Source organism: Oncorhynchus mykiss, chromosome 21 (assembly GCF_057628025.1).
Source record: "Oncorhynchus mykiss isolate SJ-2025 chromosome 21, ASM5762802v1, whole genome shotgun sequence".
NCBI classification, from domain to species: domain Eukaryota; kingdom Metazoa; phylum Chordata; class Actinopteri; order Salmoniformes; family Salmonidae; genus Oncorhynchus; species Oncorhynchus mykiss.
The window spans coordinates 36,896,310-36,922,660 of NC_143042.1; the positions used below are offsets into that span (position 1 = coordinate 36,896,310).

The 26,351-nt window shown below is 45.0% G+C and overlaps 1 protein-coding gene across 2 annotated transcripts; it reads left to right on the forward strand.

Moving 5' to 3' along the window:
• The first annotated feature begins 10,816 nt into the window (after positions 1–10,816).
• LOC110500846 (N-acetylaspartate synthetase) lies at positions 10,817–23,931 on the forward strand. Of its 2 annotated transcripts, none has more exons than XM_036957893.2 (3): positions 10,817–11,263; positions 12,943–13,107; positions 21,036–23,931. In XM_036957893.2, the coding sequence occupies exons 1-3, from the start codon at positions 10,948–10,950 to the stop codon at positions 21,401–21,403; spliced, it is 849 nt and encodes a 282-aa protein (XP_036813788.1). In that variant the 5' UTR covers positions 10,817–10,947; the 3' UTR covers positions 21,404–23,931. The 2 variants fall into 2 exon arrangements, with proteins under 2 accessions (XP_036813788.1, XP_090070682.1); XM_090214556.1 differs by having other exon boundaries at positions 10,821–11,263; positions 12,911–13,107.
• The last annotated feature ends 2,420 nt before the right edge of the window (positions 23,932–26,351 follow it).

Below are 26,351 nucleotides of genomic sequence, written 5' to 3' on the forward strand. Positions count from 1 at the left end.
AGCATCATGCTGTGGGATGTTTTTCAGCAGCAGGGAAGGGGAGACTAGTCAGGATCGAGGGAAAGATGAACGGAGCAAAGTACAGAGATATCCTTGATGAAAACATGCTCTATAGGATATCATTCCAACATGACAACGATCCTAAACACACAACCAAGACAATGCAGGAGTGGCTTCAGGACAAGTCTCTGAATGTCCTTGAGTGGCCCAGCCAGAGCCCAGACTTGAACCCGATCAAACATCTTTGGAGAGACGTGAAAGTAGCTGTGCAGCAACGCTCCCCATCCAACCTGACAGAGCTTGAGAGGATCTGCAGAGAAGAATGGGAGAAATTCCCCAAATACAGGTTTGCCAAGCTTGTAGCGTCATACCCAAGAAGACTCGAGGCTTTAATTGTTGCCAAAGGTGCATCAGGAAAGTACTGAGTAAATTATCTGAATACTTATGTAAATGTAATATTTCAGTTCTTTATTTTATATACATTTGCAAAAAAAAAAAAAAACTGTTTTTGCTTTGTCATTATGGGGTATTTTGTGTAGATAGATTGATGAGTGAAAAAAACCCGATTTAATCAATTTTAGAATAAGGCTGTAACAAAATGTGGAAAAAGTCAGGGGGTCCGAATACTTTCCGAATGCACTGTTTAACGTGGATAACAGCATGTAGACAGAGACTGCCTGCAATACCCCCTCAATCCACATGGAGGAGCCCTAACTCAGTGCAGTGTTGGGCACTTGCTACTGCTATGTCGCATTGATGCAGCATCTTTCCTATAGGCTTAAAAACAGGGCTACTCTGCAGAGCAAGCAGGTTAGGGAAATAAATAGATCTAGCAACAGTTTGCACAAAATCAGGGATCTAGTGTGCACTACTGCATCCATACGTCCCCTCCTCTTTTACATACTCACCTGCAGTAGCCTGGCATTGCAACCCTGGCTTGGGTCCCAAATGGCACCCTATCAAAAGTAGTGAACTATGTAGGGAATAGGGTTCCCTGCATACGCAACCCTGGTTGAACCATCATTCACCATCCAGCCAGGCTAAAGAAGCTATCCTCATGTCACAACTCTGACAGAACTGAACACACCCAGTCCGGACTCATTCCCCCCTCTGTTCTCTCTCTCTCTCGCTCTCCGTCTCTTCTCTCTCTCTCTCTCTCTCTCTCTCTCTCTCTCTCTCTCTCTCCAAGCACTTTGAACTCTTTCTTCACCTTAATAAGTGTTTGGTTTCTTGAACAAGTTTTATAAATGGGAATAGGGGATTTTAATAGGTCTTAGGGAATGACAAACTGACACATTGGACTGGCATGGAGTGCTGTAGAGAGGTATTACTGGCTTGCGGTGCACATGGTGCAGTAATAGGAGACTCAATACTTTTTAGTAGGTCTTAGGAAATCTCTAGAGAGCCATAGACTAGAGGTTGCCAATCATTGGTTTTACAGGCCCGGTGCATGGCTTGTTTGTGTCAGAGAAGATGAAAAAAGCAGACAATCAGGAACCTTATGATGAGTAAATGGGGGAATCTGCGATTGGTACATTCATTATTATTTATTATTTTTTGCAAAACCCTGGCAGGGTGGCCCTTTCTTATCGCTTGAACTGCAGATTTCCCCTTTAATGGGGGAATCACATCCTCACAGATGCACTGCCTGAGAATCAGGCAGATTTTCTGCTGAATCACTCAAATGGATCTTGGCAGTGGAGCAGAGCAGCCTCCTCTTGTCTCTGAGGGTGCATCCCAAATGGCACCCTATTCCCTTTAACGTGCACTACTTTTGACCAAGGATGTACCCTGAAGATGCTCTTTCATCAACAGCCCCCTTTCATCTGTTCCTGTGAACCCCCACTAAATCGTTATTACCGTTCTAAGTGTTCCCTGCATACAGTTCGGTAAGAGCTCTCTCTCTCACGCACGCACGCACACACACACATATGCATAGACACACACACTAAGTGTTTAACCTCGCAGAGGTTTTCCAACCTTATTTGACCCCCCAGTACAAATTTAGCACCACCACCACCCACAGCCCATGGATGAGCATTATGCAAACCAAAACCAGGACATGGTAACTAAGCAAATACATATTTGCTGCGGATGGTGATTTGTTTCCTTGTGGGAACAGGGCAGAGCAGAGGTCACATGAAGTGACTCTTCTTCCCTGTATCTCTGCCAGAAGGCTTATGTCATCAGTAACGCGGATGCCACAGGAAACAATCTGGACGCAATTCCTGTTGCTTACAACAAAGTGGCATCTGGGCTGCTCTGTGTGGTATGTCACCCCCCCCCCCCCCCCCCCCCCCGAAAAAAATGACATGCATCTCAGTTGCATCACATAAACTATAAATCACTCCTACTTCACGCAACTGACCGTATGCAATTAGTGAGCAGAAAAAAAGTTGACATGACTCGTTTCATTAGTGTAGTAGCAGTATGTGATTGCATTATGGACCTCTCTCTGCCAAGAGGTCCAGGCTTTTATGGCACTCCTGTTCCCCTTCAATGGCTACAATGTTAGCAAACAATCGAGTAAAACAGGCTTATATTTTGGTTTATAATGGGGTAGTCTACCGCACGACAGTCGAAGTTAGGCTACCTCAGAGGCTTTTAGAAATGATATTCTTCAAGAATCAATGGTTATATATTAGGATGGAAAAACTGGATACCGAGATTTCTCGATCAAGCTCCTGCCCATTCCCCGATAAAAATAATGAGTGGAATCTGGACCAATAATATAGGCTTACAATTTATATGGCGCACTAATGCAAAAATACAAAATATGTGCTAATAGCTTCAGGAAATGGACATATCAACTATCTGGCTTCATTCATACATTAGACCCGTCATCACAACAGCCTACCAAATTTATGCTAGGCCTACTCAACATGAAGTCTCCAATAGAAAACAGAAAACACTGCTGACTTGCATGACTTCTATAAAATGCATTGACGACTATCATGTGTAGGCTACACGCGACCTCTCGACGCAGTTAGGCAATCTCCAACTCACATTCACAAATACCCTAACTTTAGCTGTGTGGCTCTGGCTGTCCGAAATATGAACTGCGGCCCAAACGCTGCACCGCGGCGCTATCCATGGTGCTGAATCTAACGCAGCGTCGGATATGCCACAAAAAAACGGGTTATCATAAAGTAAAAACAGCCACAACCTTCCCTAATTCCCCTGATAGCCAGGTGAAACATGGGAGAGAAAACCGTCAAAGGTAGGCTAAAACGATTGTAATTTTCACTAGGCTGTAATAATTCATATTTTAACAGTCGGCCAACAGTAATTCATAGGCCATTAAAACTAGGCTACACCAACGAAACAGTGTGGTGACTTTGAGAGAACTTTTAGTTGATTAAATTGCAGCAAATTCAACAAGAAACCGTTCGATTCCTTCGATGCCTATATTAATCCATTTACAGTGGTACATTTTTTTCTCTGGTAGACCTACATGCTTTTAAATATGCCTACCATTTCCGGTTTGAACGGGAATACCCGGGATAACCGGGAGGGGCTTGCAATTTGGTAGATTCAACCCTTGTATATATAATTAATTTAACAGTAAAAAAAAATGTATGGACTAATTGCTGATTGACGCTTTAATCGCTACATTACCACCCCACTACATGCTCTCCACTCTCCAACTTTGGAATGCACCATTTTATCAGGAGGATACCCCTCCCCACTATTCTCCTCTGGAGTGGAAACCCCCCAGTGTGTGTAAACTCTTCATGATGTGTCATTGCTCCCAACAATACATCAAAGTTTTACTATCCAAAAATGGATTCCCCTTCAAAATCCATTTTTTCCTAAAACGAACCCTTAACCTAACCCTAACCTTTAACCCAAAACGCAGAAACTAAACCGAACCCAAATTGTAACCCTAAACCTAAAATAGCCTTTTTCCTTGTGTGAAAAAAAAAGAAGCCCCCACTTCTCTGAATGATCCATGTTTTACTATCCTTGTGATGGACTTCTGGTAAAAAACAAACCACACACACACACATTCTATGTCAGCAACGAGTGACTTAGTTAGTGGTGACAATGACAATCTCTGCCGCTGTACTGTTTCTGTAACAGATCTTCCAAGGCTGAATATTCCTGAAAATGCCAGTCTGCCATTCGGATACTTTAGACCAACAGAGATGCTACTGGCATGGGTGGCCGGCTGCAGTGCTGCCACCATGAATAAATTATATTTTTACATTTTAGTCATTGGGCAGACATTATTATCCAGAGCAACTTACAGTAGTGAGTGCATACATTTTCTGACTTTTTCGTACTGGTCCCCCTGCAGGGGGAGTGCCATGCTCTACCAACTGAGTCGCATAGGACCACACGGGATATGCATCATAATGCATTAAATATGCATATATATACATTTTTTATATTTATGAATAACTCATTAGAGGCCGATCTATGAATAAAGCCCTGACCAACCACAATTAAATATTCACTGGATGAAGATACACAAGGGTGAAGGAAGAGAGAGATGGATGGAGAGAGAGGGGGGTGGTGGAGAGAGAGAGAGAGAGAGGGGAGGAGAGAGAGGGCGAGAGGGACGAATAGAGAGAGAGGGAAGGCAAAGGGGTTGTGGAGAGAAAATCAGCAGGGAGGGTCCCACTTAAATGTACAATCTGCAATATTTACCGCTGAATATTTACCGCCCATCCCTCAGCATTATAGTGAAACAAGTGGTGGGCGGAGCTGCCGTTTGGCTGGAAGTAAGGATTAATGATTGTGGCTTTAAAGACTGCTTCAGAGGTGTGAGGAGAGCAGCAGAAGAACACTGCTCAAACATTTATAAGCTCTCTCTTTCCCTCCCTCTCTCTATATATCTCTCTCCCGCCCGCCCTCCCTATCTCTATACATCTCTCTCCCGCCCGCCCTCCCTATCTCTATACATCTCTCTCCCGCCCGCCCTCCCTATCTCTATACATCTCTCTCCCGCCCGCCCTCCCTATCTCTATACATCTCTCTCCCGCCCGCCCTCCCTATCTCTATATATCTCTCTCCTGCCCTCCCTCCCTATATATCACACCCTACAGTGCACTTGGAAAGTATTCAGACCCTTTGACTTTTTCCACATTTTGTTAGCCTTTAAATCAAATTTTTCCTCATCAATCTACACATTGTGGAGTGGCGCGGTGGTCTAAGGCATCACTACGGATCCGGGTTCGAACCCGGGCTGTGTCGCAGCTGGCTGCGACCGGGAGACCCATGAGGCGGTGCACAATTGGCCCAACATCGTCCGGGTTAGGGGAGGGTTTGGCTGGCTGGGATGTCCATGTCCCATCGCACTCTAGCGATTTCTTGTGGCAGGCCAGGCGCATGCATGCTGACTTCGGTTGCCAGCTGTACGGTGTTTCCTCTGACACATTGGTGCGGCTGGCTTCCGGGTTAAGCGAGCAGTGTGTCAAGAAGCAGTGCGGCTTGGCGGCGTCGTGTTTCGGAGGACACATGGCTCTTGACCTTGGCCTCTCCCGAGTCTGTACGGGAATTGCAGCGATGGGACAAGACTGTAACTACCAATTAGATATCATGAAAAAGGGGTAAAAAGTACCACAAATTAAGAGTCTTCCCAGAGCTGGCCGCCCGGCCAAATTGAGCAATCGGGGGAGAAAGTCCTTGGTCAGGGAGGTGACCAAGAACCCGATGGTCACTCTGATAGAGCTCCAGAGTTCCTCTGTGGAGATGGGAGAACCTTCAAGAAGGAAAACCATCTCTGCAGCACTCCACCAATCAGGCCTTAATGGTAGAGTGGCCAGACGGAAGCCACTCCTTAGTAAAAGGCACATGACAGCCCGCTTGGAGATTGCCAAAAGGCACCTAAAGACTCTCAGACCATGAGAAAACTAAATTGAACTCTTTGGCCTGAATGCCAAGGGTCATGTCTGGAGGCAGCAACCATGCTGTGGGGATGTTTTTCAGTGGCAGCGACTGGGAGACTGGTCAGGGTTCGATGGAAAGATGAACGGAGCAAAGGACAGAGAGATCCTTGATGAAAATCTGCTCAAGAGCGCTCAGCTCCTCAGACTGGGGGCGAAGGTTCACCTTCCAACAGGACAGCGACCCTAAGAACAAAGCCAAGACAACGCAGGAGTGGCTTTGGGACAAGTCTCTGAATGTCCTTGAGTGGCCAGAGCCCAGACTTTGACCCGATCGAACATCTCTGGAGAGACCTGAAAATAGCTGTGCAGCGACACTCCCCATCCAATCTGACAGAGCATCAGAGGATCTGCAGAGAAGAATGGGAGAAACCCCCCAAATACAGATGTGCAAAGCTTGTAGCGTCATACCCAAGAAGTCTCGAGGCTGTAATTGCTGCCAAAGGTGCTTCAACAAAGTATTGAGTAAAGGGTCTGAATATTTATGTACATTTATTTATAATTTTTTTTGAAAAAAAAAGTTTTTGCTTTGTCATCATGGGGTATTAATAGTATGTAGATTGATGAGGGGGAAAAAACAATTTAATAAATTTTAGTATAAGGCTGTTACGTAACTACATGTGGAATAAATCAAGGGGTCTGAATAATATCTGAATACACTGCTTATCTTGATCTCTCTCCCTCGCTCTCTCTTCACTGGGTTCTGGGTGTTTGCATGCAGCCGGTAGAGCTTGTGGCATGTTCCCTTATGTATCTGCTGACACCTGGTATACACAGGATGTGTCCCAAATAGCACGCTTTTCCCAATATAGTGCACCACTTTTAACCAGGGCCCATAGAACTTTGGTGAAAAGTAGCCCACTGTGTAGTGAATAGGATGCCATTTGGGACACAGAACCAGCCAGTCAAGACAACCCTGTATCTCATTTTTAAAGAGCTGGGTCTTCGCTTTCAAGGATACCGCCGCCCTCTCTCTCCCTTCCACCATCTCTGTGTCTCTCTTTCATTCTGTTAGTTTAATCTTTACCTCACCTTTCCCCTAACTAGCTCTGTCCCTATCTCTCCCTTTCACCTTCTATCACCCCCCGTTCAGTCCCAGTCTCCCCTTTTCTCTATCAATCTATATCTCTCGCTCCCTCTCATCCTGGTCAGAGCCTGTAGCATGCATGCACACACACACGCACGGAAACACACACACACACACACACACACACACACTCTGCCCTCAGAGTAGTGGGTGTCTCCGGCAGACAGGCTGGGGCATGGTGCCCAGGGGGACAGGGGAAGTGGGCACTAATGGCTGGCAGAGAGGATGAGGACTCTGTGTGGTAACAGTGTGTGTATTTGTGTGTGTGTGTGTGTGGGGGGGGGGGGGGGGGGGTAATGTGGTAACAGAACAGTGGAAACCCTGGGACAAGGACTAGAACTATCCTGCAGCCAGACAGGTTATAAATAGACAGTGTTAGACAGTGTTTTAGGAAACATTGGCACCGCACATGCACGTACATAGACACACATGCACGTGTACAGGCGCATGCACACACACAAACAAACAAACATAGATCACAGAAAAAGAAAGACGTCAAAGGTCAGGTTGAAGATAATCAGAACTATATGTGGGCAGGGCTATAGCCAGTTGTTCTATGTCCCAATAAAGAGTGGACTTACACACCAGTCTCTTTTACAAGTTCTTTGGGAGTGATGGGTTGACTCCCAAATGGCATCATATTCCCTATTTCGGGCCCATAGTGCTCTGGTCAAAAGTAGTGCACTATGAATAGGGTGCCATTTGCGACGCAGAAACAGTGCTCAGGAACAGACCGTCCTAATTCGTTCCCTACCCCTTCCCCGTTGGCTCTAACCCTCTTGGATGTTTGCAGTACAGAACAACAACCCTTCATGTTGTTTCAATGGTTTGCAGACCTGTAGTTGTCTCCACTGCAGCCTCGAGAAAAGCACTGACTGAGCTCCCCTTTATCACTCTGTTATTTGATCTAACCCTGAAATATAACAAAAAGATGTAGCCTATATTTATATGTATAGCACCGGTGCTAGGACACTAGTAGGCCTAAGCAACAGTTGAGGAAAGAATGTAGGCTAAGGCATGTAGTCTAGCCCAGTGCTTAATTTGTACATTTGGAGGTGCTGGACACATGGAACACAAAGTTAGCCAGAGACGGGGTGACCCAGGATGCTCTGAGGTACCAGAAGGCGTGAAAACAAAATCCCCTTTATAATAAAGCATTGCATGCATTATCATGCTTTTGCGTACTGTCATAGATCAGTAAAGCGCTTGCAGAAGTTGTACACATGGGGGAAAGAAATTGTAGCCTTGAATTCGGGAAAATGTGGCCTTTTTGTAAACGGATTTCATGCCATTCTACATACTTTTAGATGACTGGAGACTTTAGAAGAAGAACATAGTTTTAATACCTCACAAATGATCAAAATGACAGGCTATTTTGAAACGAACAAAATAAGAATCTGAGATCAATAAAAACGACCTTGTCTTCAATACATCAATAGCCTAGACCTAGGTGTGTGGAGACAAACATATTGTACAATAGGAGGAGGAAATTATAGTCCTAAAAAAGCTTTCCAGTTTCACTGACTCACTCAATGACGCTCAGCTCAATCACCGACGATGGGCCGATGCGCTCGTGCCAAAAGCTCTCTCTTGTCTTACTTGGTAAAAAAAATGTTTGTTCGTTCAATAACTTGGTAGCCTACAGACAGAATAGTCTTCTCTTGTTAGCAGGATCCATTTGCTTTCCAACCTGTATTTTCGTCGCAATCGTATTTTAAATATTACGAAAGGCCTGTTTTAGCTGCATGACTGACACATTTGCCGCGTGTTCCCGACTGTAGGCATGCTTCTTGATCGGGCTACACACAATCCACAGCTAGGAAATGTTGTTAAATAAACTATTAATCATCAGTGGCTAATTATAGGCTTACTACTTGTGTAATATTCGTAATAATTTCATTTATTTCTTAACAGACAGCAGTAGTTATATAACTGGCAAATGTATTTCAATTTATCATGGGTGTTGCGGCACCTCCAGAACCCTTCGCGCCGCTATGATTCTATAAGGAAATAAATGATGAAGTGCAACGCTGGGGAGATGAAAGTTGCTGGCTCATGTCTATCAGAGTAGTGAGAGAGGGATCATAGAAAGTTAATCTCATTGTAGTTCTGTGCGAGATACTGGCGCGCTTCTCTCTCTCCCCACAGCAATGTCCAAGCGTTGGTCTATAAAGGCTACAAAATTGCGCAAAGCATTAACCCAGGCACATTACGTTTTTTAGGGGCCAGCCAGGAGTATTAGAGGCAACTTGGTCTCATTATAATTTTTTACATTGGAAACAGTGGAAATAATTGTTCATTCCACGAGAGGTACCGGATCCTGGCAAATGGGTTCCGAAACGAAACAGTCCCAAATTGAGAGGTGCCGGATCCTGTCTCAAATTAAGCACTGGTCTAGCCTATTAACGGTGGTGGAATATCCTATGAAGTGGTGTTAGATCAATCCGCACATGCTCAGAACTCCTTTCGTTCCATCTGCAGGTGGAGCTTCCGAGTTGGTGGGAAAAGGACGTTCCAACTCTGACGTCACCCCATTGAAGTTGACATATAGAACGGTTAAGGTTAGGTAACGGTTACGATAAGGTTAGGGTAAGGGTAAGGTATTGATTAAGGCTAGGGTTTAGGGTAGGGATGTCCCAAGAATCCCGGATAGCAGTAACATTCAGTTAGGGTTAGGGTGACAGTATCATGCTGTGTAAAATGGCTGTTCTTGGGCGCGAGAAACCAGCGATATCTAGGCTATTACAACCTAGGCTACCGCAAAGGGATACTCTGCCGCGTGCGTATGTTTTGTGGTTTGCGCTACACGTCGACGACCTGTGTGTATGTGTGTGGGTGGGTGGGGGGGGGGGGGGGATTCTAGTCTAAATCCATCCTATAAAAATGCACTTTCTTCAGCGTTAGGTTCAGTGAAACTTTATCCGTTGTGATAAGCCTATGTATTGCTTACGGGCGCAACATCGCATTCTGATCGATAAATCCAGTGAGGCATTGGCCTATGGCCAGAATTAAATAGAACACTGAATTAATGTTAACAGTGAATTAGGCGATAGCCTATGTGAATGAATGACCTTTTTTTAACAGTGAACGTAGCCTATATTATAACATAGCCTAGGCTGTGACTGTGGCATAGCCTACAAAGTCAGATAATTATGTGAATTAATGAATGATGATACACCAAAACGCTATCGTAAGGAAACTGTCTGGAGAAAGAACGGGTGAGGCGAGAGTATAAAGCCGGGGAGGAATCACTGCAGTGCAGCAGAACTGTCAGTCAAGATACCGGGTATCGAAGGAGGCACACAGCCGGGAGGAGCGAAGCGCCGCGCCATAACCAGACCTTATCATAGGACAGTCAGTTCCCCAACCATTCCCCGTACAAAGTCCAACCATCACCAACTGCCCTTTATATATTTTGACGCATCAAAGCTCATGTGTCCTCATATGAACGTGTCTTATCCGTTCTGTAAAGACGTGTCATTTCAGTCATCCAAGAAGAGGGTTTGGCGCAGCTCCCGCTGCAGGTGCACTGGTGCAGGCCGGGTTGTTTGGGGTGAGCTTCAAAGGGCTCCATTAGCCTACCGGTTCAGAAATACCCTTACGCAAGCCCACCCTCCCCGTCCCACTCAAACACACGTGTAGAATTTCGCCGGAACAATGAGAGGAATGTTGAGGTTTTTAAAAGAATTTGACCGTGTGCTTCTCTTGTCTCTATCCGCCTATCACAATCGAATGGCGTAGCGCCTCAGCCAATGTGCACGCTATGTGGACCACCCCGGCCCCTGAATCTGAATGCATCCACTACGGCCCATTATAAATAGGCTAAATGTTTTCCTGCAACCCTTGGTCATGCAGAAACGCTCAGGGTTGCAGCAGAAACACTCCCCGTCTTTTTTCTTTCCATATTTATAAACGCATCATATCCCATTTATATTATTTCTGAGGTTAAAGTTCTTTGAGGCCAGTTGCATGCATTGTTCGTCTCCAAAAATGGTTTGCGAGACTAAAATTGTTGCGGATGAACACGATGCCATACAAGGGACCAAAAAAGATTCTATTATCGTTTCCTCCTCGCAAATGTGGACTTCTTCCACACCGGCACCGAATCCGATCGAGGAAAATGATGTGAGGAAAGATACGGTTTTTATCCGTGAGTTTGAGCGCACGGACCATGTGGAAGTGCGCCGCATCTTTTACGAGGGGATCATGGAGAGAATCCCCAACACCGCATTCAGAGGCATATTACAGCAAAGTCAAACCCAATTCTTATATGTTCTTCTGACACGTAAGTGACAAGATTTCCCATATGCTTAACGATTTACGGGCCTGAAATTCGTTAAAAGTTGCCATTACCCATTGAAAAACTATTTTCATTTTACCCATGTATTTACAAATGATTCTTGTCAAAGACATTATGAATAACCCATCCATACTAACACATGAAAACCAATTATTGTAAAACAAAATATAGATCTATTTTTTTAAAGTTAGAAGTGAGTTGAAATTAAGTTGAAGGAAAGCCATAATCTGTTGGAGCATCGACATGTCAATTGATAATTCGTTGACCTCCTTTCTTTTTAAAGTGCTTTATTCATTTAATGGCACAAATACATGCTAGGTGAAACTTTCATCAAGAGGAAAATGATTTCACATTATACAAATTCAATAACAACAAATACATTGAATAATTGTCGATTTCTTCTCGAGTTCGTGTGTGGATCTGTGTTGGATCTTCGATACCGGCATGTAGCGTAGCTCATGTGCAGCACCGCATCAAACCGCAACACAAAGGCATGGTTAAAACGCATGGTGCATGTAGCGGGTGGGCCTGTTTGGTGTGCATGTAGGGGGCAATGATGTCAGTTGCCGGTTAGGTTGGATGCATTCATTCATTAATAGAATGTGAGGATTGGCCCACAGTGTGCGCTAGCGTGCACCAATTGCACCCTATCACCAGTTTCCATCATCATAGGCTACACACATATGTTTTACTGTGCCTGCAGGCAGCGCGTTAATGCACCACCACCACTAGCCATGTGTGCATGTTGGCATAGTTTATAATTAATTAGTGGAGATGTTAATTTCCCCATGTATGATATGCATGGGTGTTCTTATGGCACACTTGATCCATATGATCAGACTCATTACACATAGCTTAGTCTATGATGTGAATGAATGGCATTACGCACCAAATTTCGAATAACAATTCACCACAACATGTGTTAGGCTATATATATTCCATAATCATTATTGTCATTTAAATGTACACCATCTAAAACAATCCTTTTTTTTACACCTCATGCCTTTGTCTGTGCCGTGGTAAGTGACCTTAATGACCAACAAAACATCTCACATAAGCCTATTTCACTGTTGACATTTTGTCTGAAAATGTGTGTATAATTGTTTTATTTATTTAACCTTTATTTAAAGTGCTTTAATATGAATATGACGCTATAATTTAGGACCACGTCGCTACAATGTAGCCTAATGTCTATGTTGACAGTAATCACGCCATGTCGTGGTGCAATGGAGTAAAAGATGTTTGCATGGCAGACCAGACGACAACATAATGCTGCTGCACAGCCTGTCTGTGTGGTGGGTTCCACTCTGGCGCTTCCGTGCGGCCAAACCAGAGAAAATAGGCTACTCCAAAAATCAGACTGTAAATGGACCAGAGATGATATTGATAGGCTGTGTAGAATATCTGTTTGCATCCAGTCATATAAATAAATAGACTCAACAAAGGATGTCATGTGATGTTTGCTCGTCGGTTGTCAATCGCTTTCTCTACAGTAAACAAAATGTGTGATATTAGGGACTGATCTTTATTTTTAAGCAACTTATTTTTTGGAGTGTCACTGTTTGGTTATATAATATATATTATGTGTGTGACTTCCGCCAAAATCCAACATTTGATTCTCTTTTCTGACAGGTATCGTTTATTTTTCTTCCTTATCTCCATAGTAATGTGCTTTGTTGTGAGCAAATCCCTCACGCTGACCAGCTGTGCGCCGTTCGTTCTCATGGCCGCGCGCTACTTCTACAGCAGCAAAGTTATCCACAACTATCTGGCCTGCGCGCTCCGAACTGACATGGCGGACATCGAGGAGTATTACATGAAACCCACAGGTAAGAGGGCTAGTGGGAGATTGGACACAAAACAGAAACTATATATAATCTGTGGAAATGTATGATCTGTTGTCTTTGTCAGCATATAAAGTTCATCCACAGACATTAAGCTTTTAGTGAATTATGGGATTTAAAAAAAATGATGGGATACAAAACATAGCTCTATGCAAATATGGAATCACAGACCCTTTGAAAGTATCCAAATGACCCCCCCCCCCCCCACACACACACACACACACACACATGCACACAAACACACACACACACACACAAAGTATAGAGTCTCTCTCAGTGTCATAGGCTCTCCCTGCCTGTATTAAGCACAGCAGGAGTTGGATAGTGACAGCATGGCTGCATTCCAAATGGCACTCCATGCCCGACACAGCACAGTAACTGATCAAAACTAGTGCACTATGTAGGGAATATAGGGTGCCATTTGGGATGTAACCTGTGTGTTCAGAAACAGAGGCAGTCTGCCTGCCTATTAAGTATGCAGGGCGACTCGCTCCGCTCTACTTAGTTACAGAGGGAGCCAGGGCACACCATGCTACTGGGCCTATTGATTCTGAGATGGAAACTGCTGATACACTTTCTGCAGCAGTCTGTCCACTCTGTGTCGGCCAAGCCTCATTGGAGTCATTTCCTCAACTATATTCCCTAACTAGGAAAATCAATCACTCTCTTATGAACTTCTTATCCATTCTGATAAGAGGAATTGAGCTGTGACCACACTTCCTCCTGGTTCCGTTCCAAAACGTTGGGCTATAATCAAATCAAACCTTTTTCTCGCTCTAAAACACACACACACACACACACACACACACACACACACACACACACACACACACACACACACACACACACACACACACACACACACACTTCCATCCACCCTACATTTTGGGGTCAGTCGGACCCTATTTGCGAAGCTACTTAAGGGCAGGTGTTCGTTAAGCCCTTCATTGATTCTTGTCTTTGTCTTTCGCTTTGTGTCCGGCAGCTACAGTTATCCACTGTGTGTGTGTGTGTGTGTGTGTGTGTGTAGGAGTCACACAGGATATTAATGGGATTAACGCTGCAGGTCTTTTTGTGTGTGTTTGTATGTGTGAGCGTGTGGGTCTGTCAGAAGAGACTGTGTGTGTGTGTGTGTGTGTGTGAGAGAGCGAGAGAGAAAGAGAGAGGGAAAGAGCAGGCGTCATATGATAGTAAGAGTGCGATGATTTACAGTGGCCTCCACCCTTTCACGTTCCTGCCATGGGCAGTGTGTGTGTGTGTCAGTAGTCAGTGAGTCATACAGTGCAGGGTGAGAGGGCCAGTCACTGACACGATGAGCAGCAACACGGTTATGTCTACCGGCCTCAACTAGCCAGGAAAAAGATAAATATGGTTATCTCTTCTTCAGTGTGTGTGTGTGTGTACGTTTATTCATCCCACTGTCACTGAAGGCCAGCTGTTACTTCAGTCCTCTGCTCAGCTCATAGGTGTGTGTGTGTGCATAGGACTTACCAGGAACAATAGGGGCATTTGGGGGGGGGGGGTTAACTAGGGATTCTTAACAACAAATGAACCAGGACATTCATTCTACCAGCATGAGTTCTCCCTGAAATCCCTTTGGTACTATCAACCAATCAATACATTCTGTTTCATTAACCAACCAATCAATCCCCTTTACTGAATCATCTGGACTGTACATATACACCACTGTGCTGTTGTCTATACCAAGCATACACAAGTAACAGTAACAAGGCCTTATAGGATGTTATACAAGACATATCGATCGGTGTGAATCAAGGGGCCAGGGTTCCTGTCTGGAAGCACGGTTTCTACCTCTGCGCGTGTGAAGTTGGGTCGTGTAAACAGGCTGCAACCCGGATATAGACGGTCCATGAATCGGCGTATGCGAACTTGAGTACATAATGTTGAAAACAACGGTCGGACATCTTGGATGCAGTCTCCAGTTCTTTTATAGCTTAATGGCTTGAATATGCACAAGGCAAAACCAAGCTCCTTGACCTACTGCACAACAGGACAGTATAAAGCTTGGGTCCAATCCCAAATGTTACCCTATTGCCGTTGGGCTCTGGTCAAAAGTAGTGCACTATGGGGATAAGTAGGTGGGCCAATGTGTCTCCACACTACAGTCACCTGGTTCCATCCTGAGCCCCAGAGCAGTGATAACACTGGCCAGATGGGTTGTTATCAGCATATCTGAGTCTGGCCACGGAGTGTGGGCACGTGTGTGTGTGGTGATAGGGGTTGCCGGGTAGAGTACAGACAAAGGTGAGGTAGTTACACACAGTAGATACACGTTGCACCTATCTTTCCACTCCCTTTCTTCCTCCTGTCCCTGTTGAGAGAGAGAGAGAATTCTTTATTCTCCATTCTCCATCCACTGAATTTATGTTCTATAAATGTCATAGCAAATCTCAGTAAGCGTCTTATTCATTCATAATACAATGACGCAGCCAAACACGTCAATAGCACAGAACCGCTCCTCAAAAAACATATTTTTTTTGTTGTAGCTCTGTTTGCTACAGTCTGAGACTGCTATCGTTGAAGTCGTTTGTGGTGACGAGGGGCGTTGTACCAAACAAAGTCATCAGCGATTGGATCGTCTCTAACCAATCAGCGTATCAAAGCCAATGACACATTTTCAAACTACAGTGTGTTCTGACTCTGGCCCAACCCATCGGTTTGTGGACCAATCAGACGGCCCCGAATGTGTTCGCATTCGGTGAATGGTCAGGGAGGTTCTCAGATCCAGACTCATCGTGGAGAAGAAACTAACGTCCACGGGCGTGGCGTGTACGCGGGCGTGGCGTAGCATTTGGCCGGAGCAAGGAGTCTGTAGCTAGGCAACAATGGACCCACACCAGAAGCAAAATAAGATGTTAACAACATTATCGTTTCTGAACACTATAGTTAGTCACTCCCAGGTGACCAATACAATCTTTAATGGATGTCCAATAATGTGGTCCGATCTTTAATGGATGACCAATAATGTGGTCCGATCTTTATGAATATGCGGGTGAGACTCGCAGACAATAGCACTTCTTCCTCTGCCTTATGCCACATTATCTTCGAGGTTCATAAAAAATGGTTTTGGGTAGAGCTTTAAAGGAAGAGGAGGGTGGGGAAGGGACTTTTTATGATCCCTCCTAGCCTCTGACCCTAGGATTGAGAGGACCTAAATTGGACAAGTGTACACACACACACACACACACACACACACACACACACAGTGATTAGCCCGGGCAGGGTAGCTAAATTAATGGGAAAAGGCCAGTGCTGCAGCCCCTTTAAGTGATTAATGCTCCTACACTGCTCCTCTCAGAGCTAATGGAGCTGTAACGGAGAACGAGTGCAGGCTGGGTGTGTGTGTGTGTGTGTAGTTGGTTGTAACGTACAAGGGGCAGGAAGTATTATGTATGACTGGACACAGGTAGATATGGTGGAGCTTGTTGGTCTTGAGATCTGTGTGTTTGGGCATGTGCTGTGTGTGCCCGTACACCTTCATGTGTGCAAACGTGTGTGTGGATGTGTGTATGTAAGCATGTGTATGTCCCTGGTCTCCTTGTCCGAGTCTCATCTGTCAGGGTGTGGTACAGATGTCAGGCAGATCCATACTCCCAACATGCACTCTGTTCCCAGGGGAGGGAGCATTCCACGTGGGGGGAGGGGTCTGTGACATGGGGAGTGAGGAGGCCACGCACTGCAGATATCACACCTCACACTGCTCTCCCGCACGCACACACACACACACACACACACAGGCACGCTTAACCCTAAAATAGGGATGATCTGTAATGAGCATGAACGCACACACACTTTCAGAGGACACAAGCTGTTAATGAGCTTTTGTTTCATCTTAGACACACGCACAGTCAGGGTGTGCGCCGTCTAGACTCAACGCTTATCAACTGAATTACCCTCATATGTTTCAACGGAAAGGATAGACACTAATCTTGTTAAGCATAATAAAAAGGGAGGGGGTTCATAGTCGTGTCATAACGCCATATTTAACTGTCTCCAACCCAATGCACATGCATGGCAGGTAGCATGTTCTTTTCCTTTAGCAGTTAGAAGAGAAAAGGCCGTCACAATAAATCCTGTGTAAAAAATCTGTACGTTTAGAGCGCGTTAGCTCTCTCTCCTTCCTTACCGCCATGAGATTTTATCTGCATCTTTCAAGTCGACCCATCCCTCCCCCTTTTGGTCGGTGGTAGAGTCCTCTTAGCCTGGTTAAATCCAAGACCCCCCCCCCCCCCCCCCCCCGCGCTCATCTTGGTCTGGCCCGGGTCTATGATAGATCAGCTACCTTGTCTAACCCCCAACCCCTCCCTGTTCCCCCCCCCCCTATCTACCAATAGAGGAGGACTGAAGACAAATGAATGTCCTACATGCTCTATGATTCTGCTCTCTAGTCTAGCTATCTCCTCTCATTCTCGTTCTACATATCTGACTCTTAACCAGCAGATCCCTTCTTCTGATAGCCCCTGCTTCCCAAAGGAGGGGGAGAGGGAGAAGAAGGAAGAGAAGGCTCGCTTCGGAGATTCTCCGACCAACCTTTCTTTCGTCACGGCGTCAGACACAGGACATGAGTGTATGTCACTGTCTCAGGCCCCTCCACACACACACACACACACACACACACACACACACACACACACACACACACACACACACACACACACACACACACACACACACACACACACACACACACACACACACACAGCTAGGGCTGGCGTGCCTGGTTGTCCCGTCCCGTGCTGACTGTTGGCACAGGCCCTGCTCAGACAGATGGTGACGGCTTCAGTTTCAGAGGCGTGGCCGTCCCTTCACCCCCCTCCCCCTACCTTCCCCCTTCCTCTTTGTAGCCCCCCAGAGACAGGGCCTCTGGGTAACTAACTGCACGCCTCACATCATGCTCTCTTCTGAGATAAAGCACTGGAAACTAAAGTCTGATTTTGAATTAGCTATCACATCGTGAGTATAAGGTCAATTATCACCACTCTGTTAGATTTCTGGGGGAAAATTACATGAAACCTACCCTTTAACAAAAATGAAAGACGCTGACACGGTACACCGTACCTTGAGTGAATCTGCCCCTTCCAAAGTGTAGCTATTCCAAAGACACCTCATACATTCTCCTGCGTTGGGACTACAGACAAGGAAGAGTCAACACAAGAAGTCATTGTCTGACCCACTCTGAACCCTGCACACACAATATGACCAAGGTCAAATGGGGAAAATGTCCCGTCCCACCATTCACTCTGCTTGCAGATCTAGCTGCCTGCTACTGCCTCCCCAGCTGTGATGCCCACATGTCATGGAGTGTGTGTCTGGATCAGCAGGCTTGTTACCGCGGCGACCCTGCCGCAGGACATCCGACAGTTGTTTTATTCAATCAAACACTAATCCAATGAATCCCACAGGGCCCTTTAAATCCCTCATAACGTTGGCTTCCAGCACATTCGCATCGTTTCCCCACTCGCCCCATGACGCGATGTGTTTGAGAGAGTGTGCTTGTGTGCCTGGTATGTGCGTGTGTGCGAGTCTCAGATTGTGTGTGTCGGTGACCCTTTGGCAGATGGACACACAGGTTTTACATTCACCAGTCAGTCAGTCAGTCCCAGAAAAGGCAGAATATTCTCTGTGCTGTACTTGACTACAAGGACATGTCACCAATACCGCTGACATTGACAAAATGCTATTTTCAGCAACAGTTTATTGTTGCATCCGTGCAACACATTTTGCCTGCTGAAGGAAAGAGAAAAGGTCAGCAGTTTTCACCTTGTAGTTCTTGGAGGGGTTTGCAAATCCAAAATCAACTCGGGGAGACGGTTTATCAGAATGAGGATATAGTAAGCCGGTCTTCTTTACAACGACTTGTCCAGCGTCCTCCCAACACGGTACTGTACCGACCCCTTTACACTGTAGATACTGTAGCTACGACACACGGACGACAGCGCTGTACTCTCACGTTACAACAGAGGCTGACAGGGAATCTTTGTACTCTCGTCGACGCAACTACTATCTGGCATGCTGACACAGGTATAAACACGGCAGGCACGGACTTAAGAATACGTTACGAAGTTGAGCAGAAAACATTTCAATACTGTATAAAACTGCTTTTACTATGACTGAGACCAGGAGGCTTTTTTCTTCTCCCCCTGGTCAGGTTACATTGTGGACGAACATTTCACTGTTGACGTGTGCGTTTGTGTCCTTCCTTCTCTGTCCTGTGTGCCTGTATTTGTCTGTCTGTCTGTCTCTCCCTGAGGGTCTAATCGCCCTAACGTTGAGGGACAGCTCGGGCCTACGACTGTACTTTTCATTATGAGCATCTCATCTCAGAGCAAATAATGCTATTAAGCAGTTAGCGCCAGCCTCTGTCGGCTTTTAATTTCACTCTGCCTACCTCCCTCATTCTCCAGTTGATTCTCTCTCTCATGCTCTCCATCTCTCTGATACACTTCACTCCAGTCGCCAATGGAAACACCAGCCGCCGCTATGTGACCGGAGTGTTTCGTGTGCAGAATCCCTCCTTCCTTACTTCCTTTTAGTAGATCCATCCAGTTAGTGGGTTTGACAAGGCCATAACTGGCATATCTTACCAACAGGACAGACTCTCTCATACAGCTCTATAATGTGTGTGCCAGCGCCATGCGATATTCCACCTCACTTTCTTGCACCCACATTAGTACTTTTCCTTCCCTTGCCCTGATTCTGCTGACAGGGGCTATTTCGAGGAAAAAGGTCTACCTGCAATATGTGTCTGTTTTTTTTCCCCTCCTAACCTTAGTCTGGAAGTAGCTCTGCGTAGGAGCTATGCTGAATGACTCAAATGTAAATGATACAGTGCTATGTTGTTGTCCAAGCAGCTAGCCTGTCCTTACCACAGGCTTTACGCCGGTCTTACCAACACTCTTAGACAACAAAAAAAGGCCATCTAGAACCTAAAAGGGTTCTTTGGTTGTCGCCATAGGAGAACTCTTTTGGGTTCCGTGTGGAACCCTTTCCACAGAGGGTTCTACATGGAACCTCAAAAGGGTTCTACAAAAGGTTCTCCTACGCGGACAGCCAAGAGTGAATCATCCTCATGTTTGCCATCTTAACTGCATCACATGGTTGTGTTAATTGACAGAAGCCATTGTAAAGCAACCTCTAATTGCTCTGTAATCTGAACTCATTAACACCAGTCCGTAATTGATGAGATATCCCGATACACATGAGCAGTGGTGCCGGGTTAAAGCCACAATCTGCCGTTTCACAAGCCCAGGCTGCCACCTTGTAGGCATATTTCATTCAAATGGCCTTTGAACAGCAGGACATATTGCAGATTGTGGCTTTAATGATTGTTGTACTGGCCATAGTTAGGGGATGGGAGTCCACTCTACATTTGATCCACCCAACCAGAGGCTCTGAGGTCTGTGATGTGTGATGAATGACATGTTAATGTTAGCTGGCCTGCAATGAGGTCCCAGGGTTATGGCAAATAGTGTAGGGGGCTAATGGGGCAGCTCTGCTCACTTCTTATTGCGTTAGTCCTTCACTGAGTCAACCAGTAGTCCAATAAGGACAGCCGTGGTCCGTGGGCAGTCATAGGTCCGGCTGCCACTCCCTTATTGCTTCAGCCCCTTCACATCAGGTCGTTTGGGGTTTAAATGTAAAGTATGTATTCTGTCAGATTTGTGTTGGTGCTGTTGGCAGTGGTATGTGATATGTGTTGTGTTGGTGCTGTTGGCAGTGGTATGTGATATGTGTTGTGTTGGTGCTGTTGGCAGTGGTATGTGGTATGTGTTGTGTTGGTGCTGTTGGCAGTGGTATGTGATATGTGTTGTGTTGGTGCTTTTGGCAGTGGTATGTGATATGTGTTGTGTTGGTATAGTGTGTGTGTCTAACTGGGCTCTCTGGTCCTCCAGGCTCGTGTTTCTGGGTGGCAGTGCTGGAGGGTCAGGTGGTCGGCATCGTGGCGGCGCAGGGCCGGGAGGACGATAACACGGTGGAGCTGCGCCGCATGTCGGTGGACTCGCGCTTCCGCGGCAAGGGCATCGCCAAGGTGCTGGGGCGCCGCGTGCTGGAGTTCGCCGTGCACAACAACTACGCCGCCGTTGTCCTGGGAACCACCGCCGTCAAAATGGCCGCCCACAAGCTGTACGAGTCACTGGGCTTCCGGCGGACGGGCGGGAGCGAGGACTACATGCTGCCTGGCATGAGCGGCTCGCCGCTAGAGAGGCTCTTCTTTCAGATCCGTTACCAGCGTTACCGCCTGCAGCTCCGCGAGGAGTGAGGGGTGAGAGAGGGAGAGAGGGATGGAAAGAGAGAGCAACGACACCTCCTCCTCGAAGCAGAGCCCCTCGCCCGACGAGCCTCGACCAAGTCCCCGATCAATCTTATACTCCTCTGACAACTTTATTTTGTATCAGTTACTTCTTCTTGCTACTTACCACTACTATGTCTATTCATTATTTCTAAGTCATTAACTTATGGGTTTTTGTTTTACATTTTAGATTTAGTGTTTTACCCCCCCCCCCGCCTTTGAGTAAATTATTTTGTTTTGCCTATTTTCCCGTCCTTTCCTGTTGTAAGAAAAAAGAATCCCTAACATATATCACCGTCCCATGCCTATTCAAATGACATCATCAATTGAGTGTTCCCGTTGCTTTTGATAGAAATTTGATTGCAATCAGTTTTTCGATCACCATGACAAAATCACCCCCCCCCCCCTTCCTTCCACCCTCCCTTTACTCATTAACACTAAAATCCCCTCCCACCCCCTTCAGAACACCAATCAGAGGCTTAATCAGGAGGGTGGCGTGTTCCGTAACATTCAGATAGAAATATATCACGTAGAGCAGACATTGTCCTTTGCCATGGAAAACAGGCATTCGTGTCCGCCCTACACATGGCATTTCTATCTGAATAGTTTCTATCTCAAACGCACCCTGTCTCTCGTTAGCCCGCCTAAGCCCTCTCCATTGTCACAACAACGTTTGTGCCCAAAAAGACCTGGACAAAAAGACAAAGTAGGTTGGCATTTCTCCAGCTCAGCCCATATTGAAGCACAGCAAGGGTCATCAAGTGTACTGTACCAGCCCTGTGGAGAGACAGGAGGAACAGGCAGGACGTGTACTGTGGACACACACTGTGGATCCTGCATAGGCAGGAAAACAAACACAAACAGGCTTGCGTCCCAAATGGCACCCTATTCCCTATATATTGCACTACTTTTAACAAAGGCCCATAGGGCTCTAGTCAAAAGTAGTACACGGTGTAAGAAAAAGGGTGTCATTTTAGATGCAGACACAGTGCATTTTCTGTTTCCTAAACCCTCCTGCTTTCTGCTTTCACTATTTCCTCCATCTTTGGTCACGTTCTCTTCCCCTCATTCAACACAGTGTCAGAATGTAATTCTATGATTCCATTCCACCTGCATGGGAACTATGAAGAGGGTCTCTCTGATTGGTTGGGAAGACGAGAGGGTAGTTCAGGTCAGGGGTACGTACCCATGCAGGGTGAATACTGTGTCAATGTTAATCATATTACTAATTTAATCATGGGTTTTTCTAATGAGTAAATGATCTAATCTAATGAAACATTGAGTGTTACTGAGTTTTATGTGTAATTATCAATGGTTTACTAATTGAATCAAGATAAATTTGAACATTTAGAATATGTTTGGTATTTGATTGAGAAATTCGAGATTTTGTTATTATTATTCACAACATTTGATGGAAGCATTGCTACTTTGTAGTATGCACATTTTATGGATACTCCTACATGTACATAGTAACCGCAATCTAGTATATATTTAAACCAGGTAATTGGGGGAAACTACTTGGGTAGACCTAATACATTATTGAAAATATTTGCGGATTTACAGTACATAGCTGGCTTAACAAAATGTATCTAAGCACAAATGTTTCAGTTTGAATTTAGACACAATACTATATCCAATTTACAGGTATATTTATATCCTTCTGTGTATGTATTAATGTGTATACAGTTGGAATACTCTGTACAGTATGTAGCTGACAAACCCAAAAGACGTCCCTCTCCCTCCCCTTCATAAAGATAACCACTCTCTCCATTTCCATCCTCCTATCAGAGACAGAACCAGCAGAGGGAGAGATACAACTTCTATGAGCCCAAGAGTTTGTCATACTTGTACAAAAATCAAGAAATTAAATGTAAAAAAAAAAGATCATAAAAAAAACATAGATTTTTTTAAAAAGTCGACAAAAAGATGTCATGAATTGTGCTGATCCTCCTTGCCTTGACTTCTACTCCCCCTTCTGACCCCCCATTCATAAATCTGACTGCAACCCTGGGCCAGACCCCCCCACCCCTCCCCACTCTTCTACCCACTCCCCACCCCATCTCTGCATGCGCCACAGTCTTGCTGCGCTGCTTTTATTCCCCCCCCCCCAAAAAAAAACTGCCCCTATTGTGATGTCATCAAAGCAGTCTGGCCCCTCCCTGCAACGATGGTGGAGGATGCATAGGTGTGTGTGTTAAGTTTGTGTTTGTGTGTGTTGAGTGTCTGGTTGAGTGCTTGTGTGTTGAGCGTGTATGTGTGTGTTGAGTGTGTATCTGTGTGTGTGTGTGTGTGGTTGTGTGTGGAGGTAGGGTAGATGAAGAGGTGCATTAAACCCACTCACCGCAGCGCAGCACTGCCTTGATGACATCAAGCCTGCCAATTGTAAAATGCAAAAGCAATGCAAGTGTGGCATGCCTCTGTTCCTGGTGTGTGCGTATATACGTACGGTGCCTGCCCTGGAAAAATAATCGGAAAACGACATTTAAAAAAAAAAGAAAGATATTTTTTAGCTGAACATATAAACAAAAATGTGTGTTTCTTTGTCAAGAGAAAAAAACATTTTTTTTTTGCATGAAATGTGTCTTTGAATGAAAATGTCTTAGAGGATACATTGTACCACATGGCAAGCAGTGGAGATAAAATGTTTCATTTTTGTATTAAGTTGATATTATCAATGGACTCTTTTTATCAAGGGAGTGGTGATATCATGCACAGTGAAAAGAATCCTATGGAGTTTGTCCCTGGGTCGTTTTGACAAACGTCAAATAAAGCAGTGAGATCATGTTGACGTATCAGATGTTGGGTCATTCGACTAACTGTCTGCTGTATTATCAGAGGACTTCTCACTGTTCTGACACCCCCCTCTTCCTCATTCAACCATGTGAATTGAGATGTGGAGGGCACAACAAATAAACTAGTTAGCCCAGATTTTTTCTCCTTCTCCAATTTGACCTGGTCAAAAGTAGTGCACTATATAGGGAATAGGGTGCGATTCGGAATAGTATGCAATTTGGGATGTACTAAATTATCTAAATTATGATCAATCCCCCCCATCTGAAAAATTCAGAACAGACCTGGGTATAGTATTTTGGCATGGATCCACCAGAATGTAGGAGGCAGAGGTTAAATGGTGAGGCTATAAGAGCGTATTGTATGCCAGAGGAGGCTGGTGGGAGGAGCTGTAGGAGGACAGGCTCATTGTAATGGCTGGAATGGAATAGATGAAACGGAGTCAAACGTGTGGCTCCCATATGTTTGATACCGTTCCAATAATTCCATACCAGACATTACATTGAGCCCTTCCTCCTTAGCTCCTCCCACCAGCCTCCTCTGGTGTTCACTACAAGTGTACACTACATAGTGATGTAGTAAGTGGACTCATGTCTGTTAAAAGATGAATGTGAAGTCTTATCAAACTGAGCCATGAATGCTGCTGTCGCCATTTCAATAATAATATACCCTCTCGTTAAGCATTGTGGGTGATCTCATCCTAGGCTACTATTTGTGTTCTTGATAAAGGACGTAATATTATACCAAGACTCCGCAAAAGCCTTATGTACTGTAATAATGACATGCTGACATTCAAATATCCCACCAACAATCTATATGGCTTAAGGTAGCGAATGATTCATTTCCTGTTTTAAGTTGTTAGAGAGGAACAGACAAACTACACTGATATGTCACTAGCCTATAATGCATTTTACTGTATTCTGTTTCGCAAAAGGGTCAAGCCTGTGTTTATATGGGGAATGCTATGCTATGCCCTGTTCGGTCTGGTCTTAGTACTTCTTGATTCTGGTAAAGCATACGCAGTATTAGAAAGTAGAAGAAATACTGTATGCAACCACCACCACAACTAGTGTGATTCTGTAACTTAATAATACTATTCCATACCATTCCACTGAACCTCTGCTGATGTACAATCCAAGAGAAAATGTTATTTTTTTTTCTGCTTTTCTTTTGGTTCTGAGAAAATAGGGAAATATTGTTAGTGTTGACTTGGGAACATAGGAGAATGTTCATGTATTGTTATCTGCAAAGGGTTTCAGACATGTGTGCTGCATCAGAACTAAACGCCTCTCTCATTGGAGCGCTCCTTTATCGAGTGCTTTCCAATCCAAAAACGATCATCCGATCACCTAAATTGCGGCGAAGAAACCATGCAGGCTCACAAAATACTCAATTCATACTTTATCGTAGTCCCTCCCACCTGGAAATACAAGTATGAGACAAAAATCCCTCAACGTCTGTCATCCAGATGTCAAGTTGAACACGCACACTATTGTAGAAGTATAGATATCAAAACCGCACAAATAGTATTCCTGTGAGTATAGGTGTTTTGTCCTGGGCGAGTGCAGATTTCAAAGGCCGTGGAGTTAGTTAATAGCAGACATGAATGTATATGGGTGCCGTTACTAAGGGTCTTTGTTGCGAGAAATTGTTAAAACATTATTTTTCTTTTACGAGAGAAAGGATTAAGACAAAAATGACAAAAAGCAGCTAATGGTTCTTCTATTGCTGAGAAAACCACAACATTTGATGTTTAAGAGTGACTGTGTACATAGCTATATCTATTACTGTTGTTTTGATTTACAGTTTATATATATATGCCAATTGTCAACAGAAATTATATATATATATATATATATATATATAATTTCTGTTGATTTCATCAATGCTAAAATAATGGACTTTGGAACTGTCTGTCTGAGAAGATGGCTGTCTTTGGAATGTTCCACCAAACGTGGGGGGGGGGGGGGGACATGCCACTGTGGCAGTTTACCTGGGGGGGACGGGACAAAATGGACTCTCCCTCTCTCTGTACTCCTCTGGTGAACTTATCACTCTGCTGTGGCTAACAGGATGACTAACTCTCCACTGTGGCCACAGGTACCAAGAACGCAGAAGCACTTGTAGC

Coding starts and splice junctions, on each gene's coding strand:
- LOC110500846 (XM_036957893.2), top strand. CDS start 10,948: ATGCATTGTTCGTCTCCAAAAATGGTTTGCGAGACTAAAATTGTTGCG. Junction 11,264..12,942: donor CTTATATGTTCTTCTGACAC/GTAAGTGACAAG, acceptor TTATCTCCATAG/TAATGTGCTTTGTTGTGAGC. Junction 13,108..21,035: donor GTATTACATGAAACCCACAG/GTAAGAGGGCTA, acceptor CTGGTCCTCCAG/GCTCGTGTTTCTGGGTGGCA.